The sequence below is a fragment of the Carassius carassius genome, chromosome 7 (assembly GCF_963082965.1).
Source record: "Carassius carassius chromosome 7, fCarCar2.1, whole genome shotgun sequence".
In the NCBI taxonomy this organism is placed as follows: Eukaryota; Metazoa; Chordata; class Actinopteri; order Cypriniformes; family Cyprinidae; genus Carassius; species Carassius carassius.
In genome coordinates, this window is record NC_081761.1 from 11,163,392 (window position 1) to 11,176,648 (window position 13,257).

Below are 13,257 nucleotides of genomic sequence, written 5' to 3' on the forward strand. Positions count from 1 at the left end.
CTGTTGTTGTGTTTCAAATGTTGATGTTTAGGAGTGTATAAATATTGTTATTGTTAATTTTATGTTTAAGACATCTTTTGTGCCATTAATACACTCACAGACATCAATATTGGCATATGAAACACAACAATGATGACATGCTTCATGCCAGTATACAAAACACATTCATGGCTCTTTTTCTTTCTTTCTTTTTTATGTCACCATTGTTGAGAATTGGATGACAACAAGACAAATACAGCATTTCAATGTAATAATGCTACTATAATCGCAGTAACACTGCTGTATAAATCAATAAATGTATGCATTTAGCAGATGCTTTTATCAAAAGCAACTTACAGTGCATTCAGTCTAACATTTTTTACCTATCATGTGTCCCTCTGGGAATCAAACCCACAACCTTGTGCTGCTAATGCAATGCTCTACTACTTGAGCCACAGGAACAATATAAACACAGTGCTTTATTGTATTAAAATGACTAAAAATTACTTGCTGAAAATTCATAGCAAATAGTTCCCAGGAACTTCCTTTAAGATTACAGTAAAAAAATGTAACAGTGTAAACTGCATATATAAGTAAAAAAAAAAAAAAAAAAATATATATATATATATATATATATATATATACATTATGTATTATGTAGCTATTCTCACATTGTAGCCTACTTATCCTCTAGGCATCAATGTTATGCACATGAATCAAATCCAAGAAAGCGGCATTGTTAATGTCATTAACTACAACAATGCATTTATGCTTTAACAAGTAAATTGATTACAATCTGTCAAATTAATATGAACTAAATATAAATCTTGTATAATGTGAATAATATAATATTTATTCAACTGTGTTTTACAAACAGCTAACTGCTGCACACTAATTGTTGCCTTTCTTTTGTTTTGTGATTGTTTTCTGGATAACCTGTCTTACCACCACCAACCCTCTACACTCTACACAATAATGGAGGTGCAAGAAATGTTGTGCTCATCATCTACGAATAAAGAGTATGTAGACCTCACTCCAGTCATGGGGAATAGTGGAGGCCCCGCAAGGAGCACCTGTTACTCCTCAGTACCAACAGGGAGAGCTTGTGCCTGCCAGGTCCCCTGAGGAAGACCAAGAGGAAGTACCTCTGCCAGGCTCATTCCCTGAAGCGGCAATAGTGTCCACCTTGGGCCAAGAGGAAGCACCAGTGCCTATCTTGTCCCCTGAGGAAGTGCTGGTGGCAGATGGGTCCCTGCAGGGAGCACCGGTGCCTGCCAGGCAGCAACTGAAGGGAAAACTAAAAATGAGAAAACATGAGACTTTATTTAACAAGGGATGCCATCTTGACACCCTTGCCACTAAGGCCCCCAAAGGGACCACCAAGGCCTGACATGTCTCCAAAAGGAGCATCAATCCCCGCTTCATCCCCTGGAGAAGCACCTGTTCCCACCAGGTTCCCAGAGGAAGCCCCGGTGCCCGCCTCAGCCCAAGTGGGAGCCCCAGTGCCTAAAGAATCACCAATGGCCTCCTTGCCTCAAAAGGAAGAATCTGTTTCTCCTCCTTTGAAAAAGCCCTCATGGCAGATGGTTGCCTACAGGGAGCACCTGTGCCTGCCAAACACCGATTTAGGGGGAAATGAACGTTTCAGAAAATATGAGACTTTTCTAAAAAGCGATGTCATCTTGACACCCTTGCCCCTAAGGCCCCCAAAGGGACCACCACCAAAGCCTGCTAAGGCTCCAAAAGGAGCAGCAGTGCCTGACTCATCCATGGGGGAAATACCTGTGCTCTCCTTGTCCCCAAAGAAAGGGCCTGTGCCCACCTCATCTCAAACAAAAGCACCAATGTCTGCCTCATGCCAAGGGGAACCACAAGTTGTCCACTGCAACTGCTGAAGAAGTACTTGTTCCTGCCAGGTCCTCAGAGAAAGCAGCGGTGCCTGCCTCATCCCAGGAGGGAGCACCTCTGACCACTGCATCCTCAAAGGAAGCACCAATGCCTGCCATTTCCCTCAAGAGATCACCAGGACTCTCTGTGTCTCTACAGGGAGCAACCAAATCCACTCTAAAGAGACCATGCCCATGGAGCACTGGGGATTTGGTAAGTTTCTCCTGTCTTTCATTTTTACTTTTCAGATACATTAAATAAATAAAGAACATCTCTATTTCAAATCCTTCCTATTACTTTTCATTCGAAATTATGTTTTGATTTTGTCTCTCATTCCACCAACCCATTACATGATGTTGTCCGTTCTTTCAACGGGAAAATGCAGATGTTGCTCCGCACAAGAAAATCTCAAAAAAAAAAAAAAAAAAAAAAAAAAAAAATATATATATATATATATATATATATATATATATATATAGTCTTTGTGGTCCAGGGTCACATTTCTAAAATGACAATGAAAAGAGGCAAGGCATAATCGGAATGTGGACGTTTTTTTTTTAATGCAAACATCAAATGTTTGTTTGCCTTAGTGGGTAACCTGTTGTTCATGTGTAGGAAGCCATCTATCCAGCAGAGGGCGATATTGTAGCGCAATAGACTAAGTCAGAGGATGGTTACTGTTTAGCCTGTTGAGTACACCATATGGAGTACACTTCCTGGATGCTTAGTTACCGCTGTGTCATCGGAATCCTGTACATTGCAAGCTTCCACTAACAGGATATTTTCACGAATTTGGTAAGCTTCGACTTTATTGTTTTCAAACATTTAAGTTTTAAGTGTTGTGTTTTGTCAATCTTCACTTGTTGTCCGTTTGAACATTCATAAGCAGACAAAGAAACGCCATGAACACGGATGCATAGCTTTAAGATTTTTTACAGATATTAAATAGACAATTTGCATTGCAATAAACACTTTGATTCACTTGTGCACTCGAGTAATTAATTTGATAGACATTCAGAGTTCTTAAAATGTGTTACTGTGTTAATCCAATATTAGCAGAGAACTTGACCTTCCATATATCTATGACCTTCCTTACAGTGGCTGTGTTTTAAAGTCCACACCTAGAGTAGAGCGCGTGGCTGAGCGCTGTGTGAACTCGCTTGTTTGGAACACTATCTAGAAAGTCTGCTCACGAGGGACACGCAGCCATTATTTGAATTATCTACAGCTGTAGGATGTCTTGCTGGTTCTCATTTTGCTCAACCAACTCTTTTTTTTTCTTCTTCACAGCACAGCTGTTAAAGGGTGGCTGTGACATAGTAATGTGTGGTGTGTTTTTCTCTTCTCGTGCAGCTATTCATTGGCTCATCGACAACAACAACAGCAGAATCATCCATCCGGCGCGCGGGCGTGGTTATCATTCTGCCGCGAGCCTGTTATAACGCGCTATACGTCTCCAGTTACACTTCGAACAGCTCCCAAAAGAGACGATTTTCTTATCTTAAAAAGAGTCATCGTTAAACGTTTGGAAATGAACGGAGACTGCGTGGACGCGCGGCGCCAGGACACAACAGAGTAAGTTGATCTTGACGACTGTTGCTATGCAACTTTTGAAAGTGGTTGACAGTTCAGAACAGTATTCAGTTCACTAACACTTGCTTTTCTTTTTTTTTACCATGTTGTTAACATATGTAAACCGACTTGTTCCTGCCTGTTTATAGCATTTAGGACTAATGACGTGAATTTAAACTTTATTATTTATATTAACATATGTGACCCCGGACCACAAAAGTCATGAAGGTCTTTTTTAATTATACATAATGTGAAAGCTGAATAAATAACTTTTCCGTTGATGTATAGCTTGTTTGGATAGGATACAATATTTGGCCAAGATGCAACTATTTAAATGTGGAATCTAAGGGTGAAAAAAAAAACTAAAACAAAATATTGAGAACATTGCCTTTAAAGTTGTCCAAATGAAGTCCTTAGCAATGCATATTACAGAACAAAAATAGTTTTGATACATTTCATATTCTAATGATTTTTGGCATAAAAAAAATCTTTAATTTTGATAATTTGTTGGCTATTTCTACAAATATACTCATGCTTTTTAACACTGGTTTTGTGGTCCAGGGTCACACATTATATTTAGTCCATAAACTTCCATAAACATTACAGTCCAAAATTTATAAAATATAAATTAAAGAACAGGACCACACAAATCGGTCTAGCTATTAATCTCTCATATTAAATAGAGCTTAACCCTTTGATGCACAATATGGGTCTAAAGTGACTGGACTGAGTTTATTTTTTCTATATCTTTGCAAGAAATTAATTTCATCATTAAGAATTCCTCAATTAGCTTGTTTTTTGGTCATCACAAATCCTTATTTTTTTATTTCTTACTTTTTGAATAAAAATCATTTTTGTATCACTTCCCTTCCTTCTAATGCACAAAATGGGTCTAAAATGAGGGATTTTTGTAACTTGTGCATCAAAGGGTTAATATTCCTGCATGTAATCTGTTTGTCCAGTCCTGGTAAGGATGGGGCATCAGGAGCACAGGCCATGGAGGTTGATGCTAAAGCCCAGTCACATGCCTTCAGATACAGTCTGAACTACCCCAGCATTGGACACTGCATAATCATCAATAACAAGAACTTTGATCGCAGGACAGGTAACTCTTGTTTTGTGCTGTTGAAGGTGTTGTTTTTGTAAAAGTTGTCAGTTCGAATGCTCATCAAACTCAGATGATTGTTTAAATGCATTTACCTTATGAACTGAATGGTAATCAGAATAGACTCTAGGCAGGGATGTACCAATATCAAAATTCTTGCTGATACAGATGATTGTTATTTTGATCTTGGATTATAATTCTTAAATGGCCTGTATTAAATATTGACAATTGAATCCAATAATAGCCTATAGCATGAGAAATTCATAAGCAATTTTTTTGTAGGATAGTCATTTTTTACTGGAAGCACCACACATGTAACAAGGATGGGGAAAAAGTTCTTAAACATTAAACTCTTAAACATTTGATATTTACACCCTTTGTGAGCAAAGTTTTAGACAATGTAATAACTTTATATAGCATTTGTGGGATTTAGAAAATACAGTCTGGGTTAAAAATGACCAGATCACAAAATATGATATAAAATAAATATTAATAAATGCTCCTGGTGAAGTGAAGTAACATAGCATTATACGGTAATTGGAAGTATAAAAGACAGATATTAATTTGGGGTTCTGCTCTATCTATCTATTTTGTCACTATTATCAATATGTCATGAAAATATTATGCAGTTTTATGCATATTTGTCATGTAAATCTTTTTGTGCTTTTTTTTCGTAGTCATGTAGTAACCTGTTCTTGACTTCTTTCAGGCATGAACCAACGGAACGGTACTGATGTAGATGCAGGAAATGTAATGAATGTGTTTCGGAAGCTGGGATACACTGTGAAAGTCTACAATGATCAGACAGTTGCACAGATTATGCAGGTTTTAACTGCAGGTATGGTGCTTTCAAATAAATTCTTGTATTTTGTTTCTTAGCACTTTGACTCCGTATCAGTCTATGAATCTTAAAGTGCCCCTATTATGGGTAATGAAAGGTTAAAATTTTGATTTTGGGTGTCACTAAGAACAGTATAACTTGCTTGTAAGGTCAAAAAATATTTTTATAGTCTTATAATATGCATTTATTTTTACCTTACTTGCTGAACGACTCCCAAATTTTTCCAACCCCCTCCTTTGCGTGACGCTAATCTGCAGTGATTGGTCCGATTGGTCTTATTTTCATTTCATCATCAGGGCTCGACATTAATGCTTGTCCACTTGTCCGAGACAAGTGGATTTTGTGAAGGGGCAAGTGAAAGAGAATTTTACTTGCCCGACTGGACAAGTAACCTAATCAAAATATTAATAACAAACAATAACTAATTCAGCACCGAAACTTGATTCTGATTTTATTACTTTCAGTGTAAACGGTGACTAATAACAGATAACGTATTGACCGTATCGAGGTCGCATCAGTTGAGGCTCATGCAGCCGGTCTGACTCGCGGAGAAATCAAATATTCTGTATAATATATACAACATCACATGACCAGGAGTGATGGTTTCCGAACATTCAGCTTGATTGCAAATGTGATGTTTATTTAACTAGAATTGTATAAAATCAATAAGTAATATTAACTGACTTACATTTTAGACACATTATGGATCATTTTTCTCCATTTCAAACAAAAATTGTTCTAAGCAAAGCCACAGCAGAACAGCCGAGCAACACACAACATTCTTTCATTGCTAAATGATTCATTTTTGAACGAGTCAATGAATCAGTGAGCCATTTATAAAAAACGTTACTTGCTTTATTTATTGAATGAATCAGCCATTTGAATGAATTGGTTGAACCAATGATTCACTCATTAAGACAGTAACTTGCCACCACCTACTGGTGGTTTAATTTCATATTTAAAAGTATCATTGCATTTTTCCAACATTTCAAATTTGTATGTCAAAAAGCAAAACATTAATCTAATAACATTATTTATGCATTTGGACGGATTAATTTTGTTGATACTGATTTAATTTGAATAGTAACAACCATATGGTGTCTTATTATTCTAACTTAAAGCATTAGTTCACCCAAAAATAAAAATTATGTCATTAATAATTCATCCTCATTCCGTTCCAAACCAGTAAGACCTCCGTTTATCTTTGGAATACAGTTTAAGATATTTTAGATTTAGTCCGAGAGCTCTCAGTCCCTCCATTGAAACCGTGTGTACGGTCTACTGTCCATGTCCAGAAAGGTAAGAAAAAATCATCATCAGAGTAGTCAATGTGACATCAGAGGGTCAGTTAAAAAATTTTGAAGCATCGAAAATACATTTTGGTCCAAAAATAGCAAAAACTACGACTTTATTCAGCATTGTCTTCTCTTCCGTGTCTGTTGTGAGAGAGTTCAAGTTTGTCATATCCGGTTCGCGAATGAATCATTCGATGTAACCGGATCTTTTTGAAACAGTTCACCAAATCAAACTGAATCGTTTTAAACGGTTCACGTCTCCAATACGCATTAATCCACAAATGACTTAAGCTGTTAACTTTTTTAATGTGGCTGACACTCCCTCTGAGTTTAAACAAACCAATATCCTGGAGTAATTCATGTACTCAAACAGTTCACGTGGAGAGAGAACTGAAGATGAACACCGAGTCGAGCCAGAAAATGACAAATGGAGACATTTAATCAGTTTAGGAAAATATTGTCCTTCATAAAGTTAAAAAAGTGTAACGGCAATCAATTTAAGGCAAATATAAAAAATATGCTGATTAAATTAATACCTGATGGAGCACTGATGAGGCTTCAGAATAAATTACATTTGTGCCAAAAAAAAAATCCTTTTTTTTTTTCCCCTGGACAAGTAACTGTTTTACTCGGACAAGTGAATGACTGATTTACTTGTCTGAAGGACAAAGCATAATGTTGTGCCCTGATCATGTATGTAATGCCTGTTAAAGCAGCTTTTGTGCAGGGCTGTTTTGTGTACAGTGTTAGCGGGGAAACCGCTATTTTTATTTTTCCAAAAGCAGCACCTAGTGGGAAAGAATTAATTTGCATTTTCATTCAGACCAATACGAAAAGAAGTGGGCTGGCAATATGCTTATGTTTCGGCTCGAGATTCATTTTAAAAATGACTCGTTTCAATGATTCAGAGTCGACTCTTTCTTTTGAGAGACAAAAATTTATACACTTTTTCAGATTTAAAACTTTGCAGGATGTTTTCATTCACTTAGAGCTGCACACTGCATGAAAGGTAATTTTCAAAAATCCATAATAGGGGCACTTTAAAATCCCAAAAATGCCTGTTGTTGAGATCAGGCCTTAAGTAAGGGATAATGCATGGCTATCTGTGCATTAAACAGTTTAATGCACAGCTAGCTGTGCATTATCCTGCTTATACCATGGTCATTATCCAGCATTGACAATTTAAAGCTGTTAATGATATTTTCAGCGCAATATTTGACCAGAAAGGTAAAAATGAGTTATTTTGTCAGTTATATCTCGTTAGCTCTAGCATTCTGCCCGCTTCAAATCAGACTCAGAGATGAATTAGCGCAGTGAGATCAGTTATTTGAATGAATTATAGCATTTAATTTGTAATTATCGATCGATCGATTGATTGAGAGAGAGAGTGTGTGTTACTTGCATCTATGCATCTTTCTACAAAAAAAAAGCTGTGTTTAGTCACTTCAGAAACAGTGATTTAACCTCCTTGTTGCTGAGGAGGTAGGATATAATGTAGCGATGTATTATTAAGGCTATTTTATTAAAGTCGTGGGGCAGCGCTGACAACAAGTGTGCGGCACGCAATCTGTGATCTCCCTCCAACAGCTCTTTCATTAAAAAGGTCTTAAAAAGTCTTAAATTTAACTTGTTCACATCTGTAGAAACCCTGCACTCTGTTTTTGTGTCGGTTTGTGTGCATCAATTAAAGCTGCGCAATAATATAGAATGATGAATAAACTAACCTAGAACTACCTGTGCATTAAACGTTTTAAAGCATACCTGCCAGCCAATCAGAATTGATTCAGACCGTGGTATGTCATTATTAAAATGTAACTATGCCTGTTAATAATTAAAACAGGCCTGTTGGTGTTATAAATGAAATATTACCAAATTACACTGAATCAGTTGCCTGTACCCAGGTGTTATGGTAGTTCTTAATTATACTTTTTTAGTTTTTTTGATCAATTGTGAGTATACATGGCTGTTTGTTGTTCTATCACAGTTGCCCAGGATGACCACAGACGCTGTGCTTCGTTAGTGTGTGTAATGCTCAGTCATGGAGATGAGGGATTGTTTTATGGCACTGATACTTCTGTGGAGCTCAAGACCTTAACCAGCCTTTTCAGAGGAGACCGCTGCCCATCACTAGTGGGAAAACCGAAACTTTTCTTCATACAGGTATGTCCAGATTATCCTCTAATGTTTGTGCATTAAAATGAGTGAGTTTTTTTCTGGGTTGACGTTTATAACAAGCTGGCTTGGAGTGCTTGTTTCCACTCTTGAGATTTACGCTGGTTTTGTTTATTTAGGCTTGTAGAGGTACAGAACTTGATCCTGGTGTAGAGGCTGACAGCTCCGATAGTTCTATGAGGATTCCTGTGGAGGCAGATTTCCTCTATGCCTACTCTACGGCACCAGGTACAGAACCATGCAAACCACACAAACACTTCCTGTGAATATCGGATAAAATAATCACGAAAAGTTTGAAGCCGGTAAGATCTAAAAAAAAAAGTTGTTGATACATTTATTCAGCAAGGACAGATTCAATTCATCAAAAGCAATAGTAAAAACAATTATAATGTTATAAAACTTTTATTTTCCAAATAAAAGCTGTCCTGTTGAACTTTGTATAAATGAAAGAATCTGGAAAAAGCATCAGTTTCCACTAGGAGTGTGCGATATATATCGTCTTCGATAATAGCGTAATTGTTGTTTTAACAATGTGCAATTTGACCTTATTGAGTACTTAGCAAAAACCATTCATAACCCCTACAGAGTGCATGCATGTATTACGTGAAATCTAGACCTAGTGTGCATATATTAAAGTGCGTTCTTTCACTGCATGATTGAGTCTAATAAAATGCATTTAGAATGATCACAAATTCAAGATTTGAAGGCAGAAAATGTATTTATTTATACCACTTCATAAACTTAAGAGTGCTGTTTTTCTTGATTACAAATGTGATATTGATTTTTTACAACAGTTCAATAAACAAGAAGTTAATTAAGAGACTTACTATATAGATGCCATATTTCCTGATTTTGTGCTATTTTAACAACAAAAATAATTCCAAACACAGCCACAATGCTGTTTTGCATTTCTGAGCAACATGACCGAGTTTCCTTTCGTTTAAATGATTCAGTTCAACCGCAGTCACTAACTTATTTACAGTCACTTGCTGCCACCTACTGGCGGTTTTAATGTCACGTTTAAAGTATTTTTTATTATTGAAATAATTTCAAATATCTTCATTTTATGTTTAATATCAAAACATTTTTATGCATTTGTAACTGTGGGTTAAATGCATTCATGTCCTGCATTTAAAAGTGGGTAAATACATCTAAATTCCCCTTCAGATGCAGCTTCAGTGTTTCCTCTGCATTACAAAGATACATTTTGTTGATACTGATTTAATTTGCTTGGTAACAGCCCAAGTATTCTATTCTAATTATTCTTATTCACTGATTAAAAGCAAGAATTTGACTCAAAAGATAATGGACACTTTTAGAAAAAAATGGCTTCATAAAGGTAAAAGTGCCTGTTCAATGTAAAAATCTGTTTAAACTTATTGGAAAAGATTTTCTCTCAGTGTGAACTGACCACCACACAGAATATGAAGAATATTAAAAACTTTGAGTCAACTGTCCATGGTAGTCCTGAAGATATCAGCACAATAACCCACTCAGCAAGAATATAATTTAATTATCGTTATCAATATAATCTCAGAAATCGCACACCATTTGTTTCCACAGAAATATTAAGGAGCACCACTGTTTTCAGCGTTGATAATAAGAGATGCTTCTTGGACCAAATCAGCTTATTAGAATGATTTCCAAAGGATCATGTGACACTGAAAACTAGAGTAATGACTGAACTAAATTCATTTTTTCATCACAGGAATAAATTGCATTTTAAAATATCTGTTGACATAGAAAACAGTCATTTAATAATAGTTTGCAATATTATAGTTTTAACTGTTCTCTTGTGTCTAATTGTGGCTACTGATAGTGTTTCTTATTTTTTTAGGGCTGCCAATAAATTTTTTATTTTAATAAAATTAATTGCATGATGTGCTGCTTAATCAGTTAAGTAGTCATATATATTGGTATTTACTGAGAAAATCCTAATGAATATTATTTTAATACTTCACATGTCAAGTGAAGTTTTTCTTAATGGGTTCCTCTTTCAGGTTACTACTCCTGGAGAAACACCCAGACTGGTTCTTGGTTCATTCAGTCCCTTTGTGAAATGATGGCAAAGTATGGCAGAGAACTAGAGCTCATGCAGATCATGACCAGGGTCAACCATAAAGTGGCACTCGACTTTGAGTCAACCTCCAACCAGCCTGGCTTTGACGCTAAGAAACAAATCCCCTGCATTGTCTCAATGCTCACCAAAGAGATGCACTTCACTGCTTGAAGGGACAAGGGAACTATTAGTGATTCTTGTATTTCAGCTATTCTGTAAACGCAGCTATAGGATATAGATTTAGGGATGAGTTTAAGACCCTTTTTTCACAGTAGCATTTGCTGGTCATGCTCACTTTGGAATTTCTCTGTCTCAGGAGTGGTGTTATGGTTCTTATTGGGTTTTACAATACTGTATGTGAAAACAGGTACTCAGGTTTTTATTTACCTTGTGACTAAATACCATTTTGCCTCTGGGTTTGTAATTAAAATATAATAATGAACAATCACCAGTGGCTGGAGAGGTTGGGATTTTTTTAAAATTACATTAATCAGGGACTTTTATAGGCTACTGCACTAGTTTGACTGTTGAAATGGGAATCGTAATTGGGCATTAAATTGTTGAGATTATCTTAATCGAAGCAAAGACAGTGTGCTAATTTAACGTGAAAAAGCAAAGAACAACAATCAGAACTATTCCCAAGTGCCTGTCAGTGAACCATGTGAACAGATTTTGGTGCTACTTCTGAAATGTCATGTGTAGGTTTCTATTAGGACACAAAGCATTTTTTTTAGGGCTGAAACGATTCCTCGAGTAACTCGATTACAAAAAAATGATCGAGGCAAATTCCTCTGCCTCGAAGCCTCTTTTAATTTATTTTAAATCTCACGTCAGGTTCTTTCGCAATGATTTTTTTTTTATGTGACACAACGCGTTTACGTCACCCACAAAGCGGAAGGAGACAGAAGCGCTGCATCCGAAATCTCATACTGCATGGAGTCAGCAGTGTTTTGATTTGAGGGCGCGAGCAAACGTGAAGAGAACGTCGTGACGTGTGTCCATTGCAAGATAGAGCTGGCATACCACAACTAGGGCCCTATGATTTCTGCGATGCAGAAAACGCGGAGGGAATCGCGGAATCCAGTCATAAAAACGGAATTTACAGTTTAATGCGGAATGGCACGGAATTTGCCACATTTTGAATGAATTAATCAAAAATAGGTCATTGCACGTACATCAAATCACGATATGGACTAATATCTGTAAATATTAAGCCGGAACAGTCTATTTAAATATGAATCCTGCATGTTCTGCGTGTCTCTGTTAATGAATGGAGCAGAAGCGCGTCTTCCTTTTTTTAACACTGAAGCGCGCATGACGCTCCGGTAATTTCAGCGTCTGCTGTCTCCCTAAATAAGGACTTAAACACATGAACAACATCTGCAGAACTGCACTGACAGTCACTTCATGATCATTTGACCGTTTGATTTGAGTAAAACTAGCGTCACATCACATACACAGAGCTGTAAAGGTACGTCAACCCGTCAAAATAAAAGTCCGGTTAAAGACTATTCAGCAGAATTTACATAGCCTACTACTACAAAAAAAAAAAAAAAAATCAAACATTATTTTTTGGGGGGTTTAATCTCACAACATTTCTTCCATGTTTTATTTTTAATAGTAAATCCCCTTTGTTTACCAAAAAGTTAAGTTAATTTTCAATAATTAAAAGATAAATTAAATGAATGTTCATTTGTTTGATGTTTAATGTGCATCTCAGAAAATGCTTTATTTTAAACCCCAACTGAATGGCACTTAAATGCACTTAATTCATCTGTCAACTTTATTGTCATTGTTCACAGTACAAGTATAGACAGAGAAACAATGGGTAATAATTAAATGTTTATTTTGATGTATGCATTGCATTCTATGCATTTAAAAAATACAAATTTTTTTTTTTCTAAAAAAGGAAACTTAGCTGTTCATTTTAAGAGACCCAGGAGTCTTATTTTCTCTTGCATAATTAATATTACACTTTAATTAAGCAAAAACACATTTTATCCGATTACTCGATTAATCGACGGAATTTTTGGTAGAATACTCGATTACTAAAATATTCGATAGCTACAGCCCTAGTATTGGTGACATCTAGTCCATACCTAAAGAAAGAGAAAAAAAAATTCAAATTGACAGCTATGGATTTACACTGGAGTCTAGGGGCTAAACAACTAAAAAAAAACACACACACACTTTTTTTAGTATTAGACACCAATACTACCATAGTGCTTAAATTATATTTAATCTGGACTGTCTCTTCAAGATGATTATGTAAAGCATGATAGCATTAGTCACCTGAGAAAAGTCACATAGAATTCTTTCAGTTAAGGTCATGCATGCATTGCGTGTT

At 36.2% G+C, this 13,257-nt stretch overlaps 1 protein-coding gene across 1 annotated transcript; it reads left to right on the forward strand.

The window, feature by feature from the left end:
- The first annotated feature begins 2,578 nt into the window (after positions 1 to 2,578).
- On the forward strand, positions 2,579 to 11,358 carry LOC132143521 (caspase-3-like). The gene is made up of 7 exons (XM_059553806.1): positions 2,579 to 2,661; positions 3,220 to 3,441; positions 4,401 to 4,543; positions 5,253 to 5,381; positions 8,664 to 8,839; positions 8,971 to 9,079; positions 10,852 to 11,358. Exons 2-7 carry the CDS (start codon positions 3,398 to 3,400, stop codon positions 11,079 to 11,081), a joined length of 831 nt encoding a protein of 276 aa, XP_059409789.1. The 5' UTR covers positions 2,579 to 2,661; positions 3,220 to 3,397; the 3' UTR covers positions 11,082 to 11,358.
- Positions 11,359 to 13,257: the final 1,899 nt, after the last annotated feature.